The sequence below is a fragment of the Equus przewalskii genome, chromosome 5 (genome assembly GCF_037783145.1).
Source record: "Equus przewalskii isolate Varuska chromosome 5, EquPr2, whole genome shotgun sequence".
Lineage (NCBI taxonomy): Eukaryota > Metazoa > Chordata > Mammalia > Perissodactyla > Equidae > Equus > Equus przewalskii.
Genome location: NC_091835.1, coordinates 70279249 through 70305009, shown reverse-complemented (window position 1 = coordinate 70305009; position 25761 = coordinate 70279249). Strand labels below are relative to the sequence as shown.

At 59.2% G+C, this 25761-nt stretch overlaps 1 protein-coding gene across 4 annotated transcripts; it reads left to right on the top strand.

Moving 5' to 3' along the window:
* Positions 1–1844: 1844 nt before the first annotated feature.
* KRT80 (keratin 80) lies at positions 1845–24698 on the top strand. 4 transcript variants are annotated; one of them, XM_008535844.2, is made up of 10 exons: positions 1845–2029; positions 2350–2752; positions 8631–8839; positions 13407–13467; positions 13731–13826; positions 20562–20726; positions 21179–21304; positions 21914–22134; positions 22536–22591; positions 22724–24698. In XM_008535844.2, the coding sequence occupies exons 2-10, from the start codon at positions 2450–2452 to the stop codon at positions 22846–22848; spliced, it is 1362 nt and encodes a 453-aa protein (XP_008534066.2). In that variant the 5' UTR covers positions 1845–2029; positions 2350–2449; the 3' UTR covers positions 22849–24698. The 4 variants fall into 4 exon arrangements, with proteins under 4 accessions (XP_008534066.2, XP_070477482.1, XP_070477483.1 ...); XM_070621381.1 differs by having other exon boundaries at positions 2018–2173; XM_070621382.1 differs by lacking the exon at positions 1845–2029 and adding an exon at positions 2090–2277.
* Positions 24699–25761: the final 1063 nt, after the last annotated feature.

Sequence of the window (25761 nt, the reverse complement as noted above, 5' to 3'; positions counted from 1 at the left end):
GGGCTTTTTTGCCGCTCTTCCTGTTTGGCAGCCCGAGCTGTGACAGCCAAGGACACTTCTATGATTGCACCCAAGGGAGACGGCCTGGCAGAGAGGAGACAGCACGCGGGCCCACGTCCCACCTGCGGCCAAAGCCCCAGGTGAGCGTGCCCTCCATGCCTCCAAGAGGCCAGGCCACCCCCAAGGAAGGCCGCCCAGTGCTCAGGCCCCAGAGACGGCCCTGCAGTGCCAGCCTCGAAGCCAGGGACTTGCACTTAACTGTGACAGGTCAAAACTCAGGGGCTGACAGAGGTCAGCGGAAGTCAGCAAGAAACAGCAGCCTGCAGGGATCAGGGGCACTTCTGAGACGGGGGAGGGAGCCCGGGACAGTAGGAAGACAGCTTCCTCTTCTCTCCCACTGCTCCTTCCAGGGTCACCAGGCTTAGAGAATCAGCAAGGAAGAAGGGCTCATAACCAAGGGTCTGGGTTCAAGTCCATCACTGACAAATTCATGACCTTAGACAGGCACTTACCCCAAAGAACCTCAGGTTCCTCCTCTGTGATAGGAGCTGGTGAGAATAGGGGCTTGATGAGGACCAAGGGGACAAATCCATGCAGAGCATTTGGGACATACCTGACTTCTCGGCTGGTATTCTGGCACCACAGAGCCCACACACCATTGCCCACCCTCCCTCTCCCCACAGAGCCCACAGGGGTGGCCACATGGAGGAGGGGAGGGGGCTGAGTCTGACCACAAGCCGTTCAGATAGCAGGTCCAGGAGGCCGGGGTGGGCCACACAAGTGGGTACCGAATGGGAAAAGGAGCAGCACGTGTCAGAACTGGGGACACAGACACCGTCGCAGAAACCCAGTCACCTAGAAGTACCCCGCCAGCCTACCCCTAGCATCAGAGCCTGGGACCCAGTCTCAGGATAGATTCGTGGCCTCAGCACCGATTCCTGTGCCCTAGTGGCCAGAAATGCCCACGGTGTGGGAGGGAGGTCTGGCCTGCGTGGCAGGAGGCCAGGAATCGGCAGTGTGACCCGGGCAGTGGCTCCTGTCCCCAGCCTGTCTCGTCCTCCAGTCACAGAGGGGACTGAGATCTCTTCCATCCCTGACCACGTGAGTCTCTTCTCTCTCTGCTGTGGTCCCACCACCCAGGTTGGCGTGCTGGGTCCAGGGAGGACACACACAGCCACCCAGCCAGAGCAAGAACAGCCAGGGATATCAGGCCAGGGAGGAAGGAAGAGCAGGCCCAGGAGAGCTGGGCACTCCCTGGAAGCGGACCAGCGGGGCCTCCAGAACCGCAGAAGGCGAGAGGGAGCGCTCTGGGCTGACCAAGCCTCCCGCTACCCCATCAGAGGCTGTGTGGGAGCAAAATATATCTATTTATACTCCATATTTAAGATGAAGCAGGGGAAGGAGAAGGAGAGGAGAGGAAGGGAGGACGAGAGGAGCGAGAGGGAGAGAGGCAGGGGCACATTCTCAGAGCCCAGAGGCAGAGCTGCAGTCGCTCCCCGATGGACTCAGCTCCCAGAAGGAAGGCCCCGGGTCTTAGGCGCCATTCCCTCAGGCCTTTGTGCCCAGCCCTCTGCTTGGTTGTCTGCTAACTTCCTGCGGGGTCGGTATCTTCATCCCCATTTTACACACGAGCACAGAGTCAAGGAGCCTGCCCGAGGCCACACCATGGTGAGCAGCCCACTGAGTCTTGAACCCCAGTCTCACTCATGCAAAGCCAAGGACCCTTGGTCTTGAGCACCTGCGTCCTCTCCAGCCTCTGATGCACAGGAGGTGCTCAATAAAAGACAGATCAAAGGAAGGAAGGGGGGACAGAAGGAGGAAGGAAGGAAGACGATAAGATTAAAGAAGATAAAGGAAGGAAGAGGAGAAGATAAGCAGGGGAGACCCGTGGGCAACTGAAAAATAAATAACAAAGGTGCTGTTTTCCAGTGTCGGGCTGGCACTGTGCCCAGGTCAGCTGCCCGACACACTCAGGGAGCTTGCCTCATCTTTTCCAGAAGTATGTGAGCCCAGATACGTCAGCCTTCAGGTATGCAGTGAGCTCTGCGGTCAGAGCAGCTCTCTCTCCTCTCTCCTTCCTTGTCAGATCTGCCCTTCCTCTTGCTGCCTCCCACCCCCCACCTGGCCAGCCACCCCAGCCTTGCCCCCTGCCCTGGAGCCAGGCCCGGCTCAGGTGGGGGCCTGCGAACAACCCCCTCTGCGGGGCAGATCCCGTCCCTGGGAGGAGATGGGAGCGTGGGGCCGGAGGAGGGGCGGGAACGCCACATCATCTAACAGGTTGGTCGGGCTGGGAGGCGTCCCGCCCTCCTGGAGGTAATGAGCACTGTACAACAGGTGTTTGCTCCTCAGTCCCCAGCCTGTCCTGCCTGCGACCGGAGCCAGCCGCCGCCACACTTCAAAGACTCGCTCATTCATCCCTGTGCCCTCCCTGCTCCCGGGCCCGGGGGCCATGATGGCCTGCCGCTCCTGCGTTGTTGGCTTCAGCAGCCCTAGCAGCTGTGAGGTGACATCGGCAGGTGGCCCCTGGCCTGAGACCTCAGCATGGGGCAGCTGCGGGGCCCCCGGGCCAGGCTTCAGCTCCCGCAGCCTCACAGGCTGTTGGCCAGCTGGCACCATCCCCAAGGTGACCATCAATCCCAGCCTGCTGGTACCCCTGGACCTGAAGGTGGACCCAGCCATCCAGCAGCAGAAGAACCAGGAGAAGGAAGAGATGAAGATCCTCAATGATAAATTTGCCTCCCTGATCAGCAAGGTGAGCAGAAGTGGGAGGGGAGTCCTGAAAACTAAGGACCATCAGGCCTGGGCAGGTGGCTGAATTCTGTATTTCCCCCGAGCATCATGCCCCACCCCTGCCTCCAGCCAATGGGGAGCTGGCATTGCTGACTCGCAGGCCAGTTGTTGGTAGAGAGATGGGGAGGGAAGTCCCTGAGCCATCCTGGCATGGGGGAAGAAAGAGACCCCAGGATGGCCTCTGAGGGATGTCTGGATAATAATGTGTGAGGTCGGGGGTCCCCCTCCCCGAAGGCATGGACTAGGGAGGAGCTCTGAGTGTGGCCAAGAGGATGCCCCCCATAGGAATGGATGGTGCAGGTGTGGTCTGTAGTCCTACTCTGAGGCAGATGGACAGTGGAGATGACCTCGCAAGGGTCCACCCTCCTGTCCAGGCCTCTGGCCCTGTCCAGCTTCCTGGGATCAGAGGCACTGGCAGAGCCAAGGGGGCCTGTGGGGCCCCCAAAAGAAGGCTGCAGAGTGGGCACGCAGCTGTGGCAGTTCAGCAGATAGGAATGCGGGGGACGGAGGCTGCGAGTCAGAAACAGGCAGCCAGCCAGGCCTGCCCACACCCACCTGAGCGCAAGGAGTGAGTCCCGGGCACGCAGCATTCCTAGACCCCACTGCCACAGCCAGCATGCTGGTGTGGCACCGGCGTCCATCTCTGCCCCTGGGCACAGGCTTCAAGAGCTCTGAGGAAGTCCTGTCCACCTCCCAAACCTGCTCCTCCTCACCTCCTCCAAGAAACTCTCCTGCCCAGCCCTCCCAGCCCTGCTCCCTCCTGCCCTGCCCGAGAGGAACAGGCATGACAGTAACAGCTGCTGCTACTTATTGCTTACTCTGCACCAGGCACTGTGCTGGACGCTTTACATGTTTATCTCTATTTCCCTAAGCAACTTTACGAAAGAAGTCATTTTTATGCCCATTTTACAGATAGGAAAAACTCAGCCCTCTTGCCCCCCCGTAAACCAGAACCCCTACCTCCCAGTCTGCACCTTGCACTCCCTGCTTCTGTGTTCCTCTGCACGTTGCTAGTGCCCCCTGTGAGGCAGGCACTGGCAGAGAGGGGCAGAGGGAAGGAAGTGACACGTCCTGAGCATCCGCCTGCGCCTGGCTCTCTGTGGGAACTTCATAAGACATTTGGCCCACGCAGCAACGCTCCGCGGTGGCGGTTCCCCCGCTCTGCAGAGAAGGAGCGTCCCAGAGGTTGTGTCTTGCCCAAGGTCACACGACCAGAAAGTGTATGGTGGTGGGATTTGAACCCAGGTCTGTGAGACACAAAGCCAATGGTCTCTGGGAGTCATTTCTCCCCCCACCCCACCCACATGGCAAGACTGCCATCCTGCACCCACACCTGCGGGGCCCAGGGTCGGGGGTGTGGAGGAGAAGTGACTGCTGGAGGATAACCATGCACTGAGGTGGGGCATCCCCACTCCCAGCCCCAGCTGGCTGCACAGAGGCCCTACGCTGGGCGGTGTGCCCTAAAGAACAGCCCGCTGCCCTGGGGAGGCAGGTCCCTGCAGAGCGCCACCTCTCCAAGCCCGGTTTAATCCCTTAAAAGGAATGCTTCGTGAGCTGTGTCATTTGGCTCAGATGGGTGGCTCTTCTCCCTGAACGCCAGGGCTGATATCACCCTGTGCTTCCGCCATGGGGACAGGAGGGTGTGTAGGCACAGGGAGGGGGCCCAAGGGCTCGGGGTCTTGTGCCCAGGGGCCAGGGCAATGCCCTCTATGGTCTTTAGCAGAACTGGAGCTCCCAACTCTCAAGCCTTGGCCTTGAGACGGTGGTCTTCAAGGTGGGACCCAGGGTGCCAGCCCTTGGGGGCCCTGGTCGCTAGGGCTCTGCCTGAGGAGCCCCAGCTGGTCCACCGACTCTACGCAGAATGTCTGTTAGCTCACGGCCCTCCATGTAAAGGCCGCAAGGACCCCAGTGGACGCAGGCAGCGGTTAAGAGTGTGAAACCTGGAGCCGAATTACTGGGTTTGAATCCTGGATCTGCCTCCGACTGGCTGTGTCATCTCAGGCAAATTATTTAACCTCTCTGTGCCTCAGTACATATAAGTGTAATGGGTTTGTCAGAATCCAACAGGGTAATTTTTGAAAAGGACTTATCGTGTACCATGTGTGTTCTGTTTTAAACAACAAACACCATACATGGGCCCGGCCCAGGGAGCTCTGGAACCTAGTTAGCCCCTTCCAGGCAGGAGCCTCAGAAGAGGGAGGGAGGGGCCCTGCTGAAGGAGATGGGGAGGAGCTTCGTGGACAGGGATGCAGCACAGGGCTGGAAAGAGACGTATGGGCCCAGGGGTGGGGGCTCTAGGCAAAGAGAAGAGACACGCAGGGGCCCTCCAGCCCCACAGCCCCTTCTGGCCCTCTGAGGCATGCAGAGACATCAGAGCATCGAGGAGGAAAAGGAAGAGGGTTGTCAGGCAGAGACCACCAGGAGTAGGCCCAGGCCCTGGAGCAGTGTTCTTCCACTCGCAGGCTGTGCTTCTTTGGGCAAGCACTTACCCTCTCTGTGCTTCAGATTCCACCTCCCTGCTCTGAGAGTAGCCCTGAGCTCATGCCAGTGGAAGCCTAGTACAGCTGCAGCTGTGAGAGGAGCGGGGTGAGCAGAAGCAGCAGGAGGAGAGGAGGCCGAGGGATGCAAGGAGAGGGCAGGGCCCACATCCCTCAGTGGCTGCCGGCTGGGCCTCTCACTCTCACATGCAGACAGAGGGCCTGGAGGTGGGACAAGAGGAAGGACAGCCAGCAGTCAGCCTAAGGAGGCTGCAGAGAGGGACGCCTGAGGGTGGTGAAAGGCCTGGAGGCAGGGGGATGCGATAGTGTCTTCCCCTAGGCCCGTGTGGCCTCTGGAAGTCACTGAAGGCATGGGCCTGCCCACACGCAGGACGGCACAGACAGCCCTTCCCAACGAAGAGACCCTGAGCTCTGGGGGCAAAGCCAACTTCTGGCTGAAGGCAGTGGATTACACACACACACACACACACACAGCCCTGAGGACTAGGACCTGCCTGCCCCAGGGGCACCGCCCTCTAAGCTTCCCTGTCTGGACTGTGGGCCCATGGGTTCCGGACCTGAAGCCGCCAAGGTCGTCAGCCTCCCTCCCTGGAGGGACCCCAACCGGGAGCTCTAGCCTGGGCTGCTCGGTTCCCACACAAAAAGCACCTCTCTCCCCAGGTGGGGGCCTGCTTTTGAGCTGGGCAGCCCAGGAGTACCGCAGAGCTGGGCCACAGAGAGTTCTGGATCTCAGTTTGCTCATCTGTAGCACGGGAGGCAGGCAGACCAGGGGCTAGCTCTCCGAGGCCCCTCCTGGGGCTGCCGCTGTGCTCTGAGGGTGGGTGTCAGCAGGAGGGGGAGCAGGGCAAGGAGAGGTGACCTCTCCGCTGCTGCCAGGGTGGAGGCAGGGAACCTGGCACCTCACAGGGCCCAGGATTAGGGGCCCTCCCCAGGCCTTTGTTCCCAGAGGGAGGAGGCTTCCGCAGGCCAGATCCTGGGTGGGGGATGACTTTCCATCCCCACCCGCTGAGACAACAAGCGACTCCCCCAGGGGCAGCAGGGGGAGGGGGCTGTCCCGAATCCCCCACAACCAAAAGGGCCCTCCGGCTGGCCTGGCTGGCCAAATGCAACCATCTCCCAGCGGGCTAGTGCTGAAGCATGGGGGAATGAGGCTGGATGAGGGGAAGGACTTCCTGATGGAAAGGGCTTTCTGTTGCTCCTGGGTGGAGGACGCAGCCTCCCGTCTCTCCTCTCACCCCACCCTCCGTGTAAACACGGGGCTTTCGCTTGTCAAAACGGAGGGAAGGTGGGGTAAGCAGATTCCTTCCCCCGCAACGATCCCTCTCAAACACCAGTAGGACAGAAACCCTCTTGACTTCCACCCCTACTGAACCTGTTTGTCTGCGACTGCAGCCGATTGCAGGCTTAAGGTCGGCTGCAAGTGGAACTTACCAGTCCGAGTGGGAGTCCAGCAGGGGAACGACAGCCCACAAATGCATCGTCCAACAATCCTGCGGGTGCTGTCTGCTGTGGATGTCAAACGGGACTTCCCAAGGGCATCGGAGCATCTCAGGAAAACCTGGGGCTGGGGGCAGGGCAGGGAGAGAGGAGGGCCCACCTGGCACCAAATTCAGGAGAAACAGGGAGCCCATGAAGGTCCAGAGTGGGTAGCCTCCATCAGATGGGTCTGTCTGGGAAGCTTGGCCACCAAATTGCTATGTGACCCTGGACAAGTCTCTTGACTGCTCTGGGCCCCCATCTCCTCCTCCGTAAATGAAAGGGACAGACCAGCTGATCCGAAAGGCTCCTGGCCATGATTCTGTCTCGTTCAGGCTGCGATTCTGGGAGCTGGTGCCAGCAGCGGTGGGGAGGAGGCCCAGCTACCTGCCAGTGGTCACAAGGAACATCACTGGGCTAGTTAGCACAGCATCCTCACGACAACAGCCTGCACTGTCCAGGAGCCAGGCCCCAGCCGTCCCCTCTGCCTCACTGGTGGAACTCTGTCCTGGGCCCCTGCTGGAGGGGGCGGGACGGGCGTTGGGACTGTAAGAGGGGAGCAGATGGTTCTCAGCCTGACAGGAGAGTGGTGGGTCAGGACAGATGAGGAGGAGCAGATAAACTGAGGCCTCATCCTGTGGAAGGGGAGCTGGGAGCACTTCCGGGGAGGGACTGGGATGGTGGAGAGGAGAGAGGCTAGAGCCTGGAGAGGACAGTCAGGGTGGGGAAGAGGCAGGGGGAGCCCCAGGCTGGCTGGGCTGGACTGGCTGGAGGGAAGGCGAGGACTCAGGAGGGACCCTGACAGCCTGCCGGTGGCTGGGGCGTGAGCCGTGGGCTTTGGACGCCTCTGTAGAAGTCTGAGCGGGAGAGCGTGAAGGAGGCAGTCTGAGAGGAGCAGCTGAGCCCAGACCCCCAACCCAGTCTTTATCCTCAAGGCAGAACTGGCCCTAGCTGGAGACAGAAGCCAGCCCAGGAAGGGCAGGTGGGTCGCAGGACCCTTGGTGACCCAGCAGCAGACAGAAGGCATACATCACGGTGGTTAAAGGATTTTGAACCCTACAGCCTGGATTCCACACCTGGCTCTGCCACTTGCTAATTCTGTGACCTTAGGCAAGTTATTGACCCTCTCTGTGCCTTGTCTCCTTATCTGTAAAGCACAGCTGATAACAACCCCTCCTCGGGTGGTTGTACCCACTTAAGGAGTTACAAATGTCAAGCCTGTACGACCAGGCCTGGCACACAGGAGGGCCACACGAGCCTTTGCTGCCATTACTATCCCAAAGCACGTGCCCAGGCTCTTCTCCCAACAGCCCTCAGAGGTGGGCAGGGCAGGGATATCATCCCCAACATCTAGCTGGGGAAACTGAGGCTGGCAGAAGCTGCGAGTCCGCGGTTGTTGGCAGGATTAGCATGGAAGACCTTTCCAGGCTCTACCGCGCTGAGTTTCCCAGACAAGATGAAACCAGGCTTGTCAAGGGCGGGGATGGGGGCAGCAGACGTGCCTCTGGTACCTCACGTTCCCCGGGGTCTCCCGCCCAAGCCCCAGGCAGGCACGGAGAGCCTCTCCTTCCACGGAGAGGGTGGAAGGGCACACTTCCACCCTCGTTCCCCCTCCCCTCCTCTAGCTGGCCTGCTCCTCCCCTCGAAACCTTGGCTAACGGGCTCCACCTCTCTCTGATCTCCTCCTTATCTCACCATCTTCCTTTGAACAATCCGCCATTGGAGATGCGCTCAGCGCGCGCACTGAGGAAGGTCCCGATGGGCATGAGCAGAGCAGACGAGCTGCTTGTCCCCAGGGAGGACCTGGCGGGGGCGACCGGCCGACCCCCTGGTGGCCCGCTCACCGCAGCCCATCTGCTCCCCCAGGTGCAGGCCCTGGAGCAGCGCAACCAGCTGCTGGAGACCCGCTGGCGCTTCCTACAGGGCCAGGACTCGGCTGCCTTCGACCTGGGGCACCTCTACGAGGAGTACCAGGGCCGGCTGCAGGAGCAGCTGCGCAAAGTGAGCCAGGAGCGGGGACAGCTGGAGGCCAACCTGCTGCAGATGCTCGAGCGGGTCGAGGAGTTTCGGATCCGGTAGGCTGCGCCCCGTGGGGCCGTGGGCAGGGGCGGAGGGTGAGGCCAACCAGCGCTCAGGTGCGAGGTACGGGGACCCCTCGAGCCCGGAGAAGAGGAAACTTCTTTCAAGAACGTTTCTTTCCTCCAGACCATTATTGAAGACCTACTATGTGCCCGCTGGTATTCTAAATATTGGGAAGATACAGTAGTGAATCCACAGCTCTCCCCATATAGTGAATGCAGTGAAATGAAGTCAGTCTGGTGCTGCCTGACAGCTAAGCCTCGTGCTTGCTGGCCCCTGGGCACCATTGCAGCCCTGGCCCCTATCCCCTCCTCTCCAGCCCTTAAACACGCTTGCTCTCATCCACACATCCTACTGGCAGTGGGAAACTGTCACAGCCAGAGCAACCGATGGTCGCCTGCTGTGGATGTGGCCTGAGATTTTGACCTCAGTTGGGCTGGAAAGAGAAGGGGGTGCATGCAGGCGGGGGACAGAAATGGGGGGTTTTCTTTGAGTAAAGAAGCAGTCCCCTATAGGTAAGGCCTGCCTGACCTCAGCAGCCAACTTGGGATCAGCAAGATGAGGAAAACACAGCCCCAGACTGCTAGATGCTTTCGCAGCTTAGCAGGGCAGGTGGACAGGGGGACAAGCAGCTGGCAGGCAGTACAGCCAAGTGGTTAAGGGCATTGCCTGGGAGGGGTCAACTCCTTGCCCCCACCTCTCACTAGCTTTGTGACCTCGGGCAAGTTGTTTACCATCCGAACCTGAGTTTCCTCCTGTGTGGAGTGAGAAGGGTGTGGGCTGATGCCTGGCTGTTATAAACGCCACTCTCCCATCCCCTGGAAGGCTGATGTCCCTGACACGGCACACAGCGGTCCTTGACGCAGGTTTGCTGAACTGAACTGGCCGGTCCTGAAAGGCAGACCAGGCACTTGGGTGGCTCAGGGAGAGGTGACACTCTCTGACCAGACAGTGGCCAGGGTTTCGACGACCAGGAGACTGGGTGGAGCAGAGAGTCTCTGTGCCCCCTCCTCGGGTCTGGTCTCCTTGCCAAGAGGCCCCCAGCCAGGACGAGGGGAGGACACAGTATGGCTGGACCCCTCTCCTCCTCCAGTGGCGGGCCTAGCCCCAAGCCCTGCGCTCCAAGGTGCGGCCTCAGTCTCAGGAACAGCCAGCTGGGCCTGGCTGGAGAGTGGGGGCAGCCTGTCAGGTGTCCAGTGACCTGGGCTGTGGCTCAGCTTGCCCACTACCTCTCTACGTGACCTCTCTGCTCAGGCCACACTCAGAGGAGATGGTCACACAGATGCTCTCCCTCCTCTGGCAGCCTGTTTCTTCATCTGTGGATCTGGCTGGAACTTTCCTGCCAACAGGCATGCTCTGCAGCCCTGGCCTGGGCTGGACCTTGTGGCTGGGCCCCTCCCTGGCCTGGGGGCCACCTCTCTCCCAGCCCTGCCCTCCTAGGTCCTGGGAAACACACACAAGGAGTCTGATTGCCCTTTCTGAGCTGCCCAATTGTGACATCTGACCTCTGACAGTGACAAGGTGAATGGTGTAGGTGCACCAGAATCTGTGACTCATTTCACGAGACCTTGTAGGTCTCTGGCCTTCAAAGGAGCAGAGAATGGCAGAGCTGGATGGCGGCCTCGGAGCCTACTTTTACGGGGAAGGAAACACAGGCCCAGAGAGGGCAGGGGCTTGTCCTCAGTCACACAGCCATGCATGATAAGTCCTGTCCCCAACTTCAGCCCGCCACGGTGTGAGCCTGCTCCCTAAGCCCCGCCAGAGCACCCTACGGAGCACCCTGTAACTGGAAGTTCTGTGCAAACAGTCTTTGTTGTTTTAATCTGGCTCAGCCCCTCATTTGATCTGCTGCCTGATTTTGCTGTTTAGGCTCAGGGCATCTCTTCCCTTCCAGGGTAGGGAACCCACTGGAATCGGGGGAGGTGAGGCTGAAGGGCTTCTGGGGCTGCAGGCCGGAGCCAGGGAAGCTGCAGCCTGGCTCTGCAGAGCCTGGTGGCCCCAGGAGCCGGGAGACAGCAGGCCAAGCCCTGACAGGGAGGGGTGTGCCCTGCCTCCGCAGGGCCCATGAGATCAGCTTCACTCCTAGAAATAAACAAGTTGGGGGGTGATGAGCTGAAAAGGACTGACGGGTATGGGAGCTGGGAGCTGGGAGCTGGCAGACTGGCAGGGGTTGGGGGGTGGAAGCGGGGATGACATCACCTAAGCCTCTGGAGGGATGGAGACCTCCAAAACTCTGCTGTAACCAGCCCCACTAGCTGACCCTTCTCTTTATAAGGATGAAGCAGAGGCCCAGCGAGGGGAAGCAACTTGCCCAAGGCTACATAGCAAGTGAGTCAGGAACACTGTGTACAGTTGTGCAAGCTGTTCACTGCACAAGAGCATCTGATTGAGGGGGTGAACTGGGGCTGAAATCCAGGAGAGTGGATGAGAAGGGGCAGAGGGAAGGCTGCACAGAAGGATGGGAAGGTCACTGAGGGGTAAGGAGGAGGTCTGGCACCTCGGAGAGCCACCACTGCAGAGCTCTCACTAAGGTCCTGCCCCCAGGAAGGCAGAACTCTGCTCTCCAGAGGAGAGAGGAGAAGGCGAGAGGCTGGACCACCAGGCTTGTGTTGGGAGGGCCAGTCAATGAGGGGCTTCTTAGCTTGGGGCTCCCCAGGCCCCTGTCCCCAGGGCAGCGAAGTCCTCAGAGGCCCCCAGATCCAGTGGGAAGCCTGCTCACCTGAGCTCAGCCCTGAGGATTTGCAAAGGATTCACAGAGAACCGCTGACTCTCTCTGCAGTGAGGCTCCCCACGATTTCTCTCCAGAAATACCAGGGGCCACGGCAGAGGGGATGAGGGCCAGCGCCTGGGGGTGGAGAGAGCAGAGTTGGGCAGTAATGATAATAGCTGCAGTGGGTGCCAGGCACTGTCGTAAGCACTTCATGTATTCACTTCCTTATGACATCACTATTGTCATGACTGAGGCACATGCAAGCAGCTTCTCCAAGGTCACACGGCCAGGCAGCAAGGAGCCAGGATTTGAGCCCAGGTCGTCTAGTTCTGGAGCCCCATGCTTAACCACACCCCACACTTGCCTCCAAGCCCTTCTCTGAGCCTGCATTTCCCCATCTGTGAAATGGGACCAACAGGACCTCCCTAGCCGGAGGCTCTGAGAGTCACAGGAGAGGGTGCAGGTAAAGCTTCCTGGGCATTTTGTTCACTCTGGCAGACCCCAGATTGCAGAACAGTTTCCCTGGCCCACCCTCTGCCCCATCCCCCAACCTGCACCCTCAAAGCCCCTGGTGGACCCTCAGAAGCCACTGCAGTGGCCTGGGAGAGTGTGCGCACTGGGCACACTGAGTTTCAGAGACCCAAGTGCCCTGTGGCTCTTGCCCCGCTGGGGTCTGTTCCCTCAGCTCCTCGGGGAGGTTGGTGGAAAAGAAGGCCTGAGGGTGGCAGGTCCAACCAGCCGATGTGGGCGACGGGTGACGCTGCCCCTGCTGTGAGGTGAGGGGCTGGGGCAGGCGGGCGGCTGTAATTAGAGCCACGGGTGATTCAGGCATTCCCTGGAGAGGAGGGAAGAAAACAGGAAGCCACGGAGTCCCCGCATCGTCTGGGGCAGGCAGGGCTGAGGGCGGGACGTGTGCAGCTGGCAGACACCCACCCCTGGGCCAGGACAGAGGTCTTGTTTGGAGGGAGGGGGTAAGGTCAGGGATCCAGAGATCCTGTCCCCCCCGTGCCACAGTGTCCTTGATCCAAACACAAGGTGGACTTGAGTAAGGAGGCAAATCTGAGAAAGGAGGGTAACCACCTTTGTTGGGTACATCTGTCGTTGCATCGGCAAGGACCTTGTCAGCCCCCACGCATGCACGCACACGCACACACACAGGCACACACGCACACGCCCACCCCTGGTAGACAGGGAGCCGAGGAAGGAGGGGTGGAGCTACCTGCCAAATACACACTGTGGGTCCGTCTGACTGCAACATCCACGCATTTCTGTCCTCCCTCTGGAGGGAACATGATGGAATGTTGTCCTATGAGCTAGCAAAGCAGAGGGGAGAAGAGGGGAGCTGTGGGGCCGGTGGAGGTGGGAGAGGGGGATGCGTGAGCGGGATGCTCAGAGCAGACTCCACCAAAGCCACAGCTTGTTTGGAACTGAGACTTATGGGAGGAGATAGGAAGACAATGAGGGAGCAAAGTCAGGGTGCAAGAGCTGCACAGTCAAGAGAGGCTTCCTGGAGGAGGTGACTGTGGGCGGAGCCAGGAAGGAGGCAGATGCCACCTAGAGATGCTGATCATCAGGAAGGAACGAGAGAATGGGGCGCAGATTTGCCTGCTTCCCCAGAGCCAGCACTAGGGGGTCATGGGATCAGAGGGGATGTGTCAGAGAGGATGAGGGGCTGCACCCACCTGAAGGAGGGGCCACTCTTTTCTAATTGGCACAAGGCATCAAATGGGACAGCAGAGGCCCTGAGCCCCACCCAAGGAGGGTTAACCAAACCCCAAGCCCCACCACATCCCCACATCCAGCTGAGCAGGCACCCTCTCTCTCTCTCTCCCCCTCTACCCCGCTCCTCCCAGGTATGAAGAGGAGATCTCCAAGCGCACAGACATGGAGTTCACCTTTGTCCAGCTGAAGAAGGTAGCTTGTCCTCCTGCCCCAGGGGCTCCTTCCTCATGGACCCTGCCCCCTCTTTCCCTCAGGATCCCCAAGCAACGCCCCCAGAGGCTTGAGTCCCAGGACCACAGACAGACAGAGAGACCTGTCCCCACCCTGCTCCTTCTCCCAGGCTCCGAGCCAGGTCACCCCCATCTCACCCAGGAAGCAAAGTGCCCCCTACGCCACTCCTGCCCTGGGACCCCTCCACTCGCTCTGCCCTCACTCACCCCTACTCCCATCCCCAGGACCTGGATGCGGAGTGTCTTCGACGGACCGAACTGGAGACCAAGTTAAAAGGCCTGCAGAGCTTCGTGGAGCTGATGAAAACCGTCTACGAGCAGGTGAGGAGACGGGCCAGCGTCCCACAGAGCCAAGTGCTGACTGGTCCACGGGTGAGGGACGCAGGGGAGGGAAGGGCATCGAACCGTCAGCGGTCGCTCCTGGTTCCAGCCACAGACGTAACAATTTCCTAAACCCTTAAACCTGTGCTGCTGTCAATCATCTGACACGTCCCCTCGTCACTGATGTCATGGAGCATGGGCAGGTTCCCAGGGGAACCTGTGCCTTCTTGTGTGTGGCGTGCTGAAGGCATGCAGGGGACCAGGAGCATCTGGGCAGGTGGGGAGGTGACCTCAGAGGAGGGAACGGGGGCCTTGACCAGCCGTTCCTATTGAACTGATGTCTCTCTGGTCCCTGCAGCCTCCCGCAGGCGCCCACAGTTCCAGCTCTGATAGGCATGCACTTTGACCTTCCCCGTTTGGGGCTAAGGCAGGGAAGACCTGTAGTCGGAGCCTCTGGTCCCCAGACAATACTAGCTTCTAATGGAACAAAAATGACCCAGTAGATGCAGACAGAGGAGCCTCCATGCACATTCACACTTGTCCCTAAGTCCTCAGCTGAGTCTGGGGGGACAGTGCGGCCAGCAGACGGCCCTGGGGATGACAGGGCATGGCGGCCTGTGTGCTGCAAACTGCTGGTGCCAAATGATGGCAGTGCAGCCAGGGTCAGAGCAGGCATCAGAGTCACCACTGCCATCACAAAGTTCTGCTAAAATGGCCCTAGGGGACAGCTTCATGGCCCTGTCCCGCGAGGAGGCAGCTTGGGCCTCATGGCTGCACATGGGCCACGCTCCTGCCGAGGGCTCAGCCCCCAGCAGGGCTTCCATGGGCCTGAGGCCTGTTTGTGGACATAGGAGGCAGCATGACAGAGGGAGTATCACTGCCCTTGGGCACAGCGGGGAGGCAGCCCTCCCGGGCAGACCACCCAGATCAGCCACCCGGACGGAAAAGCCGCCTGTCCCTGGCAGAGCCCTCCACAGCCAGGCCAAGCCTGTGGGCCTGACCAGGGCAGCGTGCCCACTGATTGGCTAGAAAAGTGGGCTAGGGTTCCTCTGCCCAAACCCGCTGTGGGCTGGAGCGCCCAGGCGGACAGCAGCAGGGCCAGTGTGGCAGAATCTGCGCTCCGCTCTGCTCCCCACAGCTCCGCCAGCCCGGAGCCAAGCTCTAAGGCAGGTCGGAGGCCCTGCAGGTGTGGAGACCTGATGGAGGAGGGCCGGGCATGACCAGCGATATACCTGGGCATTGCTCGAGGCACACCTGCCAAACTTCTCGGCCCCTTCCCCAATCCAGGGCTGCAGATTCCATTCAGACTTTGCAGCCCTCAGACCCCAATTCTGACTCTACCTTTTTTTACCATTTCTGTGACTTTGGGCAAGTTATTTCTCCTCTCTGTGCCTCAGTTTCCTCCTCTGTAAAATGGGGAGAGTCATAGTACCAGGCTCGTAGGGTGGTGATGAGGATTAAATCCATTCATTCATTCATTCATTCATTCATTTAATGAATGCTGACTGCGTGCCTACCCGGTCAAGCTGGGCGGGCCAGTGCCTGTTCTCGGGAGGGGACAGCTTAGCCAAGAGGGGACAGGGAACAAGCAAGTAAGTGTCTGAACAAGATCGTTTTGGAGGGTGCAAGTGCTGAGATGCAAAGAAAGCAGAGGACGCAGCAGTGCTGGATGGAACGCTTCAGGCCCCGAGGGCAGGAAGTGTCAGAGGCGGGGCCAGCACACCGAGGCCCACAATGGGAGGTCCGCCAGTGGGGAATGGAGGGGGCAGGAAGAACTCTACAAGGCACCCAGCAGGAGCACGTCTGGTGAGGAAAGGGAGAGAAAGAAGCAGCTGTGGTGAGGGCAGAGCGGGCAGGAGCCTCTGGCCCTGAGGTGGGGTTGGACCTTATTCAAAGTGTGATGAGCAGCCCTGGGGGGCCGGGGCGGGGGGGGGGGCGCCGTAAAGGGCAGGGGCGATGCATGCAGAGGGGGTGAAGGATGCGGCTGGTGCTGTTATAGGATCGCTGTGGAGAAGGGTTCTGCAGCGGACAGCGGGCGCTCAGCACATTAGAGCTCTTCTTACTTCTGGAGGCAGCAAGGGGGCAAGTTGGTTTGGGGATGTGAGGTTTGCATTTCTCCCCATGCACCGACTGCCATGGGCTGAGCGACATGCCATGGGTGGGCGACACTGACCCTTTGCAAAAAAGATCCCCACACCAGTGGTCTCTAAGCGAGCACAAAGATAACGTGAGCTGCATATGTAATTTTAAGTTTTCTACCAGCCACATTTTTTTTAACAAAAAAGGAAAGGAAACAGAAAAAATTAATTTTAATAATATATTTTGTTTAGCCCAATACGTCCAAAAGATGACTATTCAACATGTAATCAATATAAAACATTAATGGGCTGGTTTACATTCTTTTTCTCACACTAAGTCAAAATCTACTGTGTTTTGTACACATAGAGCTCAGTTCTGACTAGCGGCCTTTCAAGGGCTCACTGTCACATATGCTAGTGGCCACCGCAGCGGGCAGAGCAGGTGCAAGCAAAGGACGGTGCCAGCCACGGCCACCTCAGATGGAAGGAGAACAGGGCGGGGCGCGAGTGGCCCCAGCAGGGTGGACATGCCAGGTTCAGCCTTGGAACAGACACCAGATCAGGAAAGCATTGCTGGATAGTCCCACTCTGTCCCAGAAAGCAGGCCTCCCCTCTCCCTAACACATCCACAGACTCCCCACACACACACACACACACACATACACACGACACACACGCACAAGACACAGCAGGATAAGTTCTGAAGAGCCTTTCCCAGGAACCGGGGCCATGGGCTGCTCAGGGCCTCACCTCCACCCTGCAGCCTCCCGGGCAACCCGCTGCCCCCCACCTCCAGGCACACAGGCTGCTGAGAGGACCCTGAGGCGACCCAGACCCTCTCAGCTTCCAAGGTGCACTCCGGCTCCCGAGTGCGTTTGGGACCCGGCTGCATCCAGCCGGAACACCGCCTGCCCCACCCATAGACTCTGGTTCCAGGGAGATTAGCTGCGGAGTCTGCTGACAACCCCCTGCAGCCGGGCGCTCCTCCTCAGATGCCCATCCCTGAAGAGGGGACCTGGTGTGTCTAAGCCGCTTTGGCGCCCGCCTGCATGGTGCCAGGGTGGCTGCTCCAGGGACGGGCTGCTCTGGCCCTGGACGCTTCGTCCCGGCTCGGTCAGCTCCACCAGTTACATTGATGGTAGTTCACTGAGTACCTACTATGTTCTAGGCTCTGTGCTGCGTGCTTTCTCAATGTAGCCTCCTTTAATCTTCACGACAACCCTGCGAAGTAAGGATAATGGCTAAGGGAGCACAGACTTTAAGAGATTAAGGGAGCAGCTTGGATCTGAATCCTGGCTTAGTAATTACGTGAACTGGAGCAGGTTCTTTTCTCCCTCTTTGCTTCAATTTCCCTATCTGTAAAATGGGGAGAATAACAGTGCCCAGCTCACTGGCCTTTTGTGCGGATTTATTTTGTTAATGTATGAAAACACTCAGAACAGTGGGTGGCACATGGTAAGTATTAGTAAATGTCAGCTGTTGTCACTTTTATAATTATACCCATTTTACAGATGACAAAACCAGGGCTCAGATAGGTTTAAAAACTGGGCCAGGGGGGCCAGCCTAGTGGTGCAGCAGTTAAGTTTGCACGTTCCGCTTCAGCAGCTGGGGCTTCGCCGGTTCGGATCCCGGGTGCGGACATGGCACCACTTGCCAAGCCATGCTGTGGTAGGCGTCCCACATATAAAGTAGAGGAAGATACGCACGGATGTTAGCTCAGGGCCAGTCTTCCTCAGCAAAAAGAGGAGGATTGGCAGCAGATGTTAGCTCAGGGCTAATCTTCCTCAAAAAAAAAAAAAAAAACTGGGCCAGGATCACCCAGCTAATAGGAGGTGGTGGTATTAGACCAGTGCCATTAAGCATGACGTTCTATTGGGCGGCATTAAGTTACCCACTCAGTGACTGACCTGGGGACCGTGACAAGGGTGGTCACACGCAGGGCAGTCTCCTCTGCTCTGGCTCCCAGGTGCACAGCCCCTCTAGGGGCCCATCCCACGGTGGCACTGCCACACCACACAAGCCAGCATTGTTATACCCTCTGCAGCCCGCAGGGCTGACGTGTCTGAACAGGTCTGCAAGTGTTCTGAACCCTCCGTTTCCTGCTTGTTTACCACGTACACGTCAGCCTGCCTCTGTCAAGAGAGGATCTGAGCTGCTCCATCAGCCATGTCTCACCAGTCCTTTTACCCTGATGAGGAAGCCCTCGTGCAGAGCGTTCTCACGGTGTCCTGGCCCTTTCCTGGCCCGTGACAAATGCCAACTAAGGCCTGGCTTAGAAGTGCCACTGCAGGGCTTTATCTGGAACTCCCGTGCCCAGTGACCCCCACAAGATGTGGCCAAGGAACCCCCAGAGCCACGTCTCTGAGACTGTCCTCAGCCAGGCGCTGGCCAGGCTGTGGTTTCCATGTGGGCAGCATCCATCTCTGATGGTGACCGGGGGCAACAGAGGTGGGGATGAGTCTGTGGGCCCATCCACGTATTCTGGCACCAGTCAGGCCTCCTCCTGCTTTGCCCAGAGATCTCTGTTAAGTTCATTTGAAGATCAACCAAAACCCCTCCTCAAGAGACCTCTAAGGGGCAGCTAGCCCCTAGGCTCAGGGTCCTGCCGGCTCCAGGGCAGAGACAGGGTGCCCCCAGAGGGACTTCAGGATGCCCACCATTGCCTAAGCTCCTTTTCCAGGAGCTGATCCTTGTCACCAGGGGTGCTAGTGGGCGGGGCCGGTCAGCGAGCAGACAGGGGAGTGGCAGCCTTCGCCAGCAGGGCTCCAGCCACCCATGTGGCTCCAGCCGACCCACCAGACCCTCCAGTCTACGGCCACGAGAGCTGCTGGTCAGCAGGACCAGGCTGTGCAGGAACAGACTCAGAGGCTCCACCACACCGTCTCTGAGCAGAAAGACAGATGGAGGGTCAGGAGGGGGCCCAAGTCAGGGACCAAGGGCAGAATGCCATCATGAGCCAAAAACCGAATCTGGATCTGAGCAGGCCCCCAGATCCACGTGCCAGTTTTCAGGAAATGCAGGAGGCAGAGGAGCACGGTAAATGCCAGCACACGATGCAGTCAGTCTAATCCGGGCTGTGGGGACGCCACAAGGCGAGCAACCTGGTGTTTTCAATAAGGAAAAAAAAATAAAGATGGGGCGGGGGTGGTATCTATAAAGTAAGAGAGACTTGGAGACACATGGACCAAGTGCAATGTACGGACCTTGTTTGGATCCTGATTCAAACAAGAAAAATATATATACACACACACCCATGAGGCAGTCAGAAAAATGGGAACACTAACCAAAATTTGAAGACTGAAGCTAGGGTCAAGGGTGGCCTGTGAATGCCAGTAGGAGTAACCGCCATCTGTGCCTCGCCTCCCCCAGGCAAGCCCCACCCACACCTCCCTGGGCGCCTGCCCCCCACCTCTCCAAGGCTCCTCTGCCTGACTCTGTACAACGCTGACCCTGGGACCTCTGCCTCGCCCCCTTGCTCCTCCTGCTCACACTGCCCCACCAGGCCCAGGTTGCTGTTCAGCACTTGCAGGGGAAGCTGCCCAGGGCCTGAGAGGTGACACTTTGTGGCCGCTTATGAAGACCCCCATCCCCACCTGCCTCTGCACACCACCGAGCATTCAGGCCAGAAAGCTGCCGGGCCACAGGTGTGATAAGAGGCCAGGCAGAGGCTTCAGCTCCTGTCTCCGCCCCTGGAAGGGAGCTTTACCGGAGCAGCCAAGGGCTCTGAGTCCGGCTCTGCACTCATGGCTGTTTCCCTAACTTCTCTGTGCTCAGTTCCCTTCCTCTCTGTAATCCGGGCTAACACTGCACCACGGAGATGTGAGGATGCCCGGGGAGCACTGAGCACACAGGCTGGCCTGCAATGAGCCCCCAGGGAAATGGGAGGTTTGCCACTTCCAGGGGTCTCTGAGGACATGGATTTGCATTTTCTAAGCAGAGAAGAGGAGAGAGAGTAGGGTAAAAGGAGGGATCTTAAAGGACAGGGAGAAGATGAAAACACTGAGACGAAATCCTGTTGCTGTTGCCAGCAAGCCCCTCAGCTAGTTGGGGAGGGGGCGGGAGCCGTGAGTCTCCTGGGTGACCCTGAGGTCGCCACAGCCTCTGGCGGGAGTGGGGAGTGCAGCCTGTCGGCCCCCAGCCCCACTCCAGCCCCTCATCATTCATGGGCTTGCATTCCAACATCTATTCAACAAACCCAGATGCTCCCTTGCGAGATGTGGGGGCTGAGATGAACATGTCTGCGCCAGGCCCTCAGGGAGCCCCCGGCCAGTGGAGGAGGCTGAGGCGCACACCACTGAGCCACAGTGTGAGGAACGATGAGCAGAGGGGCCAGACTCCCTGAGGCCCCAGACACCCTGGGCGTTTTCCCCATCAGCCAGGGCTGGGCAACAGTGTAGACAGAGGGGAAACTGCAAAGGAATCAGGCTTGCAGGGTGAGCCTCTGGAGCCGGGAGTCCCTCACTGCCCCTCCGCTCAGAAGGGGAGGCCAACCAAGGGTAGGAGCTGCTTCCCAGGAGTCAGAGCAGGGAGGCATCTGACCATCGCTCCATGGGGACAGGGAGTAGCCTGCTGTCTGCTCGCCCCGGGGACTGTGCGTGGCTGCGGGTCCTGGTGGCCCCCCACCAGACCTGAGCCCCCCACCTCTGTGCCCGGCCAGGAGCTGAAGGACCTGGCAGCCCAAGTGAAGGATGTGTCGGTGACCGTGGGCATGGACAGCCGCTGCCACATCGACCTGAGTGGTATCGTGGAGGAGGTGAAGGTCCAGTACGACGCCATCGCGGCCCGCAGCCTGGAGGAGGCCGAGGCGTACTCCCGGAGCCAGGTTCGGGCAGACTGCGCAGGGCGGAGAGGCAGCCAGGACAGGAGGGGCCGCACTAGTGATGGCTGCAGTCACCTGCAGCTCGTGGGCTGAGACTCTGAGAGGGGATGTGGAAGCACAGGGGGGCCGAGACCACGGCGGAGGGTTTGCAGGCAGGGACAGAGAATGTGAGAGCCCAGCAGTGTGCCAGCTGAGGGGTGGCGGGGGCGGGGAAAGCTCACAGTCTGTGCCTTCCAGAAGCTCACATGGTACTGCCACCCAGCAACACCAGGCCAGGTGCGGGCTCAGTCTAGGGCAGCCAGGAGGAAGCCATCCAGAGACACGTGGTGGGGGCAGGAGAGGGGCACTGAGGGGGAGGCTGGCCTGGGGGTGGTGGGCAGCAGAGGAGAGGGAGCTGGGGGATGAGAGGGACACAGGGAGCCGCGCCTCACTGCCACCTCGTCCACTCCCTCCAGCTGGAGGAGCGGGCCGCCTGCTCTGCCGAGTATGCCAACAGCCTCCAGAGCAGCCGTAGCGAGATCGCTGACCTCAATGTGCACATCCAGAAGCTTCGATCCCAGATCCTCTCCATCAAGAGCCACGTGAGTGTCTGGAGGACCACCTGGGGGTGGAGCAGGGCGGAGCACCGGGACGCACACTCTTACACACACACTCACCCATGCTGAGCACATGCAAGACCTGACCCAGTGACCCTGGGCAGGTCACTTAGCATCTCTGTGCCTCAGTTTCCTCACCTGTCCTCCTGAGATGGCTATGGGGATTACATGAGCTCTGCGTGTAAACATGCTCTATACACTGCCATGTTAGGGAGCCCCCCACCACACACACCCAGAGCCCACGGCCTCCCTCCCAGGCCTCCAGCCAACCGCACGGAGAGAAGGGAGTGGAGGCCTAAGCCCCAGCTTCCAGCCAGGATGAGCCTTCTGAGCAGGTGCTGCCCTGTGGGGACAGCTGTGACCAGCTCCTGTGCAGGCTTGTGGTACCTCCCTCTTTGGTGGCCTTTGGAAATTGTCACCTTAGGTCTAACTAAACTCCTCTTGCTGCAATGCCACCCATTACCACACCCAGGAGGGCCGCTGCTTAGCCCTCCCTCCCCACACACACCCCACCAACGACAGAGGTGAGTCCTGGCCTGCTCTCTCCCTCCCACCCCTGCTCACGGGCCCCTTCCTCTGCCCTCCTGGCTACAGTGCCTGAGCCTGGAGGAGAACATCAAGGCAGCTGAGGAGCAGGGCGAGCTGGCCTTCCAGGATGCCAAGGCCAAGCTGGCCCAGCTGGAGGAGGCCCTGCAGCAGGCCAAGAAGGACATGGCTCGGCAGCTGCGCGAGTACCAGGAGCTCATGAACACCAAGCTGGCCCTGGACATCGAGATCGCCACCTACCGCAAGCTGGTGGAGGGCGAGGAGAGCCGGTGAGGGGGCGGGGCCAGCAGGGTGGGCCTGGGGGAGAAGGAGGAATGGAGGACCAGCCCACACAAAGTCAGCCTTCCTCTCCAGCATGATGCTGTGAACCCTGGGTTCATGTCCTGGCTCAGCCTCTTACAAGCTGGGACCTTGGCCTCTTGCAAACTGGACTCAAGGCTCTTACAAACTGAGCCTTGAGTGCTCAGTAAATGTTAGCCATTTACGCAGGAGAGATGGGACAGAGGCCCAGAGAGGACAAGCTGGCTAGCCAGGGTCACACAGCAGGGCAGCCCAGGGCTGGGAGTGACAATCAAGAGCTGCCCTGCACCGGCCAGTCCCCAGGCCCCCAATCCCAGGGGAGCTTAAGCCGCAGGCTCCCTTCACATCCTACCATGTCTTGCCTCCCCAGGATGGACCTGCCTTCAGCCGCCATGGTCAGCACCGTGCAGTCCAGATCGAGAACCGGTGAGTCTCCTTGCCCCAAGCGCCCACGGCGGGGCGGGGGACGGGGTGCGGGGATCAGGACCCTAAAGGCATCATTTTAAGTGGCTCAAACCTCCAGCCCCTTCCCTGCCCCACCCCTTGTTTCCCCTGTAGCTGCCTCCAAGTCCCGCCTCTCGAGCGCCCCCTCCCGGAAAAAGCAGCACAGCAAAGGCGCCGTGATCCAAATCACCGAAATGTTGGAGAAGTTCCTCTCACAAGAGTCCGAGGCCTCAGAGTAAGGCAGCTGGACCAGGAGCCCCAGGTGCCTCCGCTGCAGCAAGAGGGACGCTCGCCGGACTCAAGAAAGCAGTTTTCAGCCTCTAGGTTGGGAGGGGAGGCACACCTGACCCTGAACTGAGAGGAGGAGTGTTCAAAGGGTGACTGCTGTTTTGTGGGTTGCCAGGGATGGGACAGGACTGTCACCAGCTATTCGGAGCCACTCCGCTCCATACCAATATCTCACAGTCCCACTCTTCCCACCTTCTGGCCAGAGGTTTTCCCCACTGGGTAAACTGGAACTGGGGGTCCGTTTCATCTCCACCTCCCCGATCCTCTGAGGCTCCTCCCCCAACAGAGGGCTCCCACCAAGGTCCCTTTGACCCTTTGCCCAACCCTTGCCTAAACTCATATCTCAAGCCTTGCCTTGCCTCTGCCCCGGGACTGAGGCTGGTGCCTTCGCTCACCCAGCCCCGGCCAGCCGTGGACCAGTGGCTGATGGGGACCGCTTGGGCACCCTCCCTGTATCTGGAGTTCCTGGGGAGGCTGGGTGCAGAGTGCCCCTGTCTTTCCTGACCACCTGGGCTCCCCAGAGACCTGACAGTATTAGGGAGTGAGGGGGAGCCTCCCTGGGTGTTTGGAACCTGAGCCTGGACCTTTGAGATCAGCCCAGACACCTGTGTCCCTTCCCTCTCCTGTGGGTCCCTCCCAGCAGGTCACAGTCAGAATTGGCCAGGCTTCCCGGCCAGCTCCCAGCACCTTCTCCAGAAGCTATTCTTGCCATGATGAACTCCCTGGGGGGAAGGCCGGATGGCAGCCTGAGACCAGGCTGGAGAATCAGACCCTCCCTTCTCCTCCCTGCCATCCTGGGGTTCACCACCCTCCTTGAGATCTGAGCTCTGCACCCCCGCCCAGGTGTTTCCCAGCTTGAAACCTGGCTTTGGCACACCAGGCCCTGAAGACCCTAGCCCACTCCACCCCCACCATGAAACCCAGGCCCACTTCCCATGAATCCCACGTCTCAGGGCCTCTGTTCTCTCCATAAGGCCACACAGCCTGGCCCTCCCCTCCTTTGCGTCACTGCGGAGCCCAGGAACACCTCACACCTGCTGGTTAGAGCTCCTTCTTGTCTTCCCCCTCCGCCTCTCCTCCCTCCATGCCCACTCCCCTGCCCAGGCAGGGCCATGAAGAAGGCACGGTCCAGGCGGATCTGGGAGCTTCTGAGCCCTTGAGATCAGGCTGGGGAGCCCCTGACAACCAAAGAGAAATTCTGCATCCAACACAAAGATGTGGGGCTCAGAGGAGGGCTCCCGTTTCCTCCTCTTGGCTCTCGCCTTTGGGGCAGCTCCAGCCTCCCCATCCACAAGCCGCTTTCTCTCCTTCCCTCTCTTCTCCCTACCTGCCCCTTGCCTCACCTCCTCTTCTAGCCCGTCTTCCATTCATTCATCTCATTTTCCAGGACTTGGTGGCCCCAGGCCTTGGCCCCTCCTAGGCTCAAGGTCCTTCAGGCCTGTGGGGGGCGCTGAAGGGCCACTGACTCAGAGGGGAGGGACTCAGACATGTACACATCCATGGAGTCCCCAAAGGGTACTGCTGCTGCTTTTTCTCTGCCTATTTATTGGTTTCCAAGGGGGCAAATCCTCAGTGGGGATACAAGATATAGAAAGTATATATATTATTTTTTCATAACTTATGTGGCTTTTAACTTATTGCTTCCCTTCCTGTTTCTGCAAAATCAGTGCTGTATATTCTACTATCTGGATAGACAACACATGCCCCAGCTACCCCACCCAACCGGCTGACGATCTTGGGGCAATGCACCCTTCTCCCTGCCAAGGGACCAATAAAGTGCTGAGATTTGTCCATGGATAAAGCCGCGTGTCTGTTTTTGTCTCCCCTGCAAGGACTGGTCAGTCACTGGTCAGACAGGTCGACCACAGGACTTGGGGAATTCTCCAATGATGGGGAATGGGGTCCAGGGACCTAGTTATACCTTCAGACCAATGCAACGTGACACGAAATGGTCTCCTGCCCCACCATCCTACAAGGAGACTGCACCAGTGTTGACCGCCCTTCCCAGGCACCACATGGCCACCTTAGCAAGCACAGACGCGAGGGCTCCCCCAAGTGGTGGTGGGCTCCTTCTCAGGCACTTCTGCCCAACCCATCATGGGGGTTGGCACAGCCCAGACTGTATTTTAATAGGTACAGGCCCGATCCTGCCAAATCAAATGCTAGATCAACAGACAAGGATCGAGGACCTTCAACAAGCCCAGCTCTACGCAAACATCTAGACTGGTCCCCACTCCTCAACCTCCAGAAGCTCCCGGTTGGGTTGAGAGATGAGCTGTTGACTGAAAAAAGCCATCCTGGACTTCCTAGCCAAGTGAAGAAGGTCAGAGAAAGAAGACGCTTGTGCAGGGAAGCCAGGAATGGAACAGGCTGCTCAGAGGAGGTGGGGCTTTAAGGGAGCAGGGAGAAGCCAGATGGACTGACGGGGGAACAGGTGTCTCTGGACAGGTATCCTGCAGGCGAAGAGGGGACTTTGCAGCATTTGTGTCCTGGCTCACCCACTCCCCGGCAAGGAGACAAGGACTCCTCCGACAACAGAGCCTCAGTTTCCTTGTCTGTACAATGGAGCATTCACCCTCCCGACTGACCTAATAGGGCATTTGGGGATCTGGTGAGGGAACTGGGTTCATTCCTATCAGGAATCCCACACCTCTTGCTTCAGGCACTCTGAAATGCGACAGCTCCACAAGCATAAAGGGTTATTAGTGAGGACGCTATTGTTATCACAGTCCACGGTATGGATCAAAGACAACCCACCAGCTAGGAGACCAAATACAGACAACAGGCCTCAGGCTGGCTCTAGGGCACAGCACAGCCAGGCCCCTGGGCTGGAGGTCCGGAGACTTCCATGCAGAGTTCCTCCA

What these genes read in the sequence shown, in the direction of transcription:
- KRT80 (XM_070621382.1), top strand. Translation starts at nt 2,228, where the DNA reads ATGGGAGCGTGGGGCCGGAGGAGGGGCGGGAACGCCACATCATCTAAC. An exon ending in AACGCCACATCATCTAACAG is followed by an intron (nt 2,278 to 2,349) that starts GTTGGTCGGGCT and finishes TTTGCTCCTCAG; the next exon opens with TCCCCAGCCTGTCCTGCCTG. An exon ending in TTGCCTCCCTGATCAGCAAG is followed by an intron (nt 2,753 to 8,630) that starts GTGAGCAGAAGT and finishes CTGCTCCCCCAG; the next exon opens with GTGCAGGCCCTGGAGCAGCG.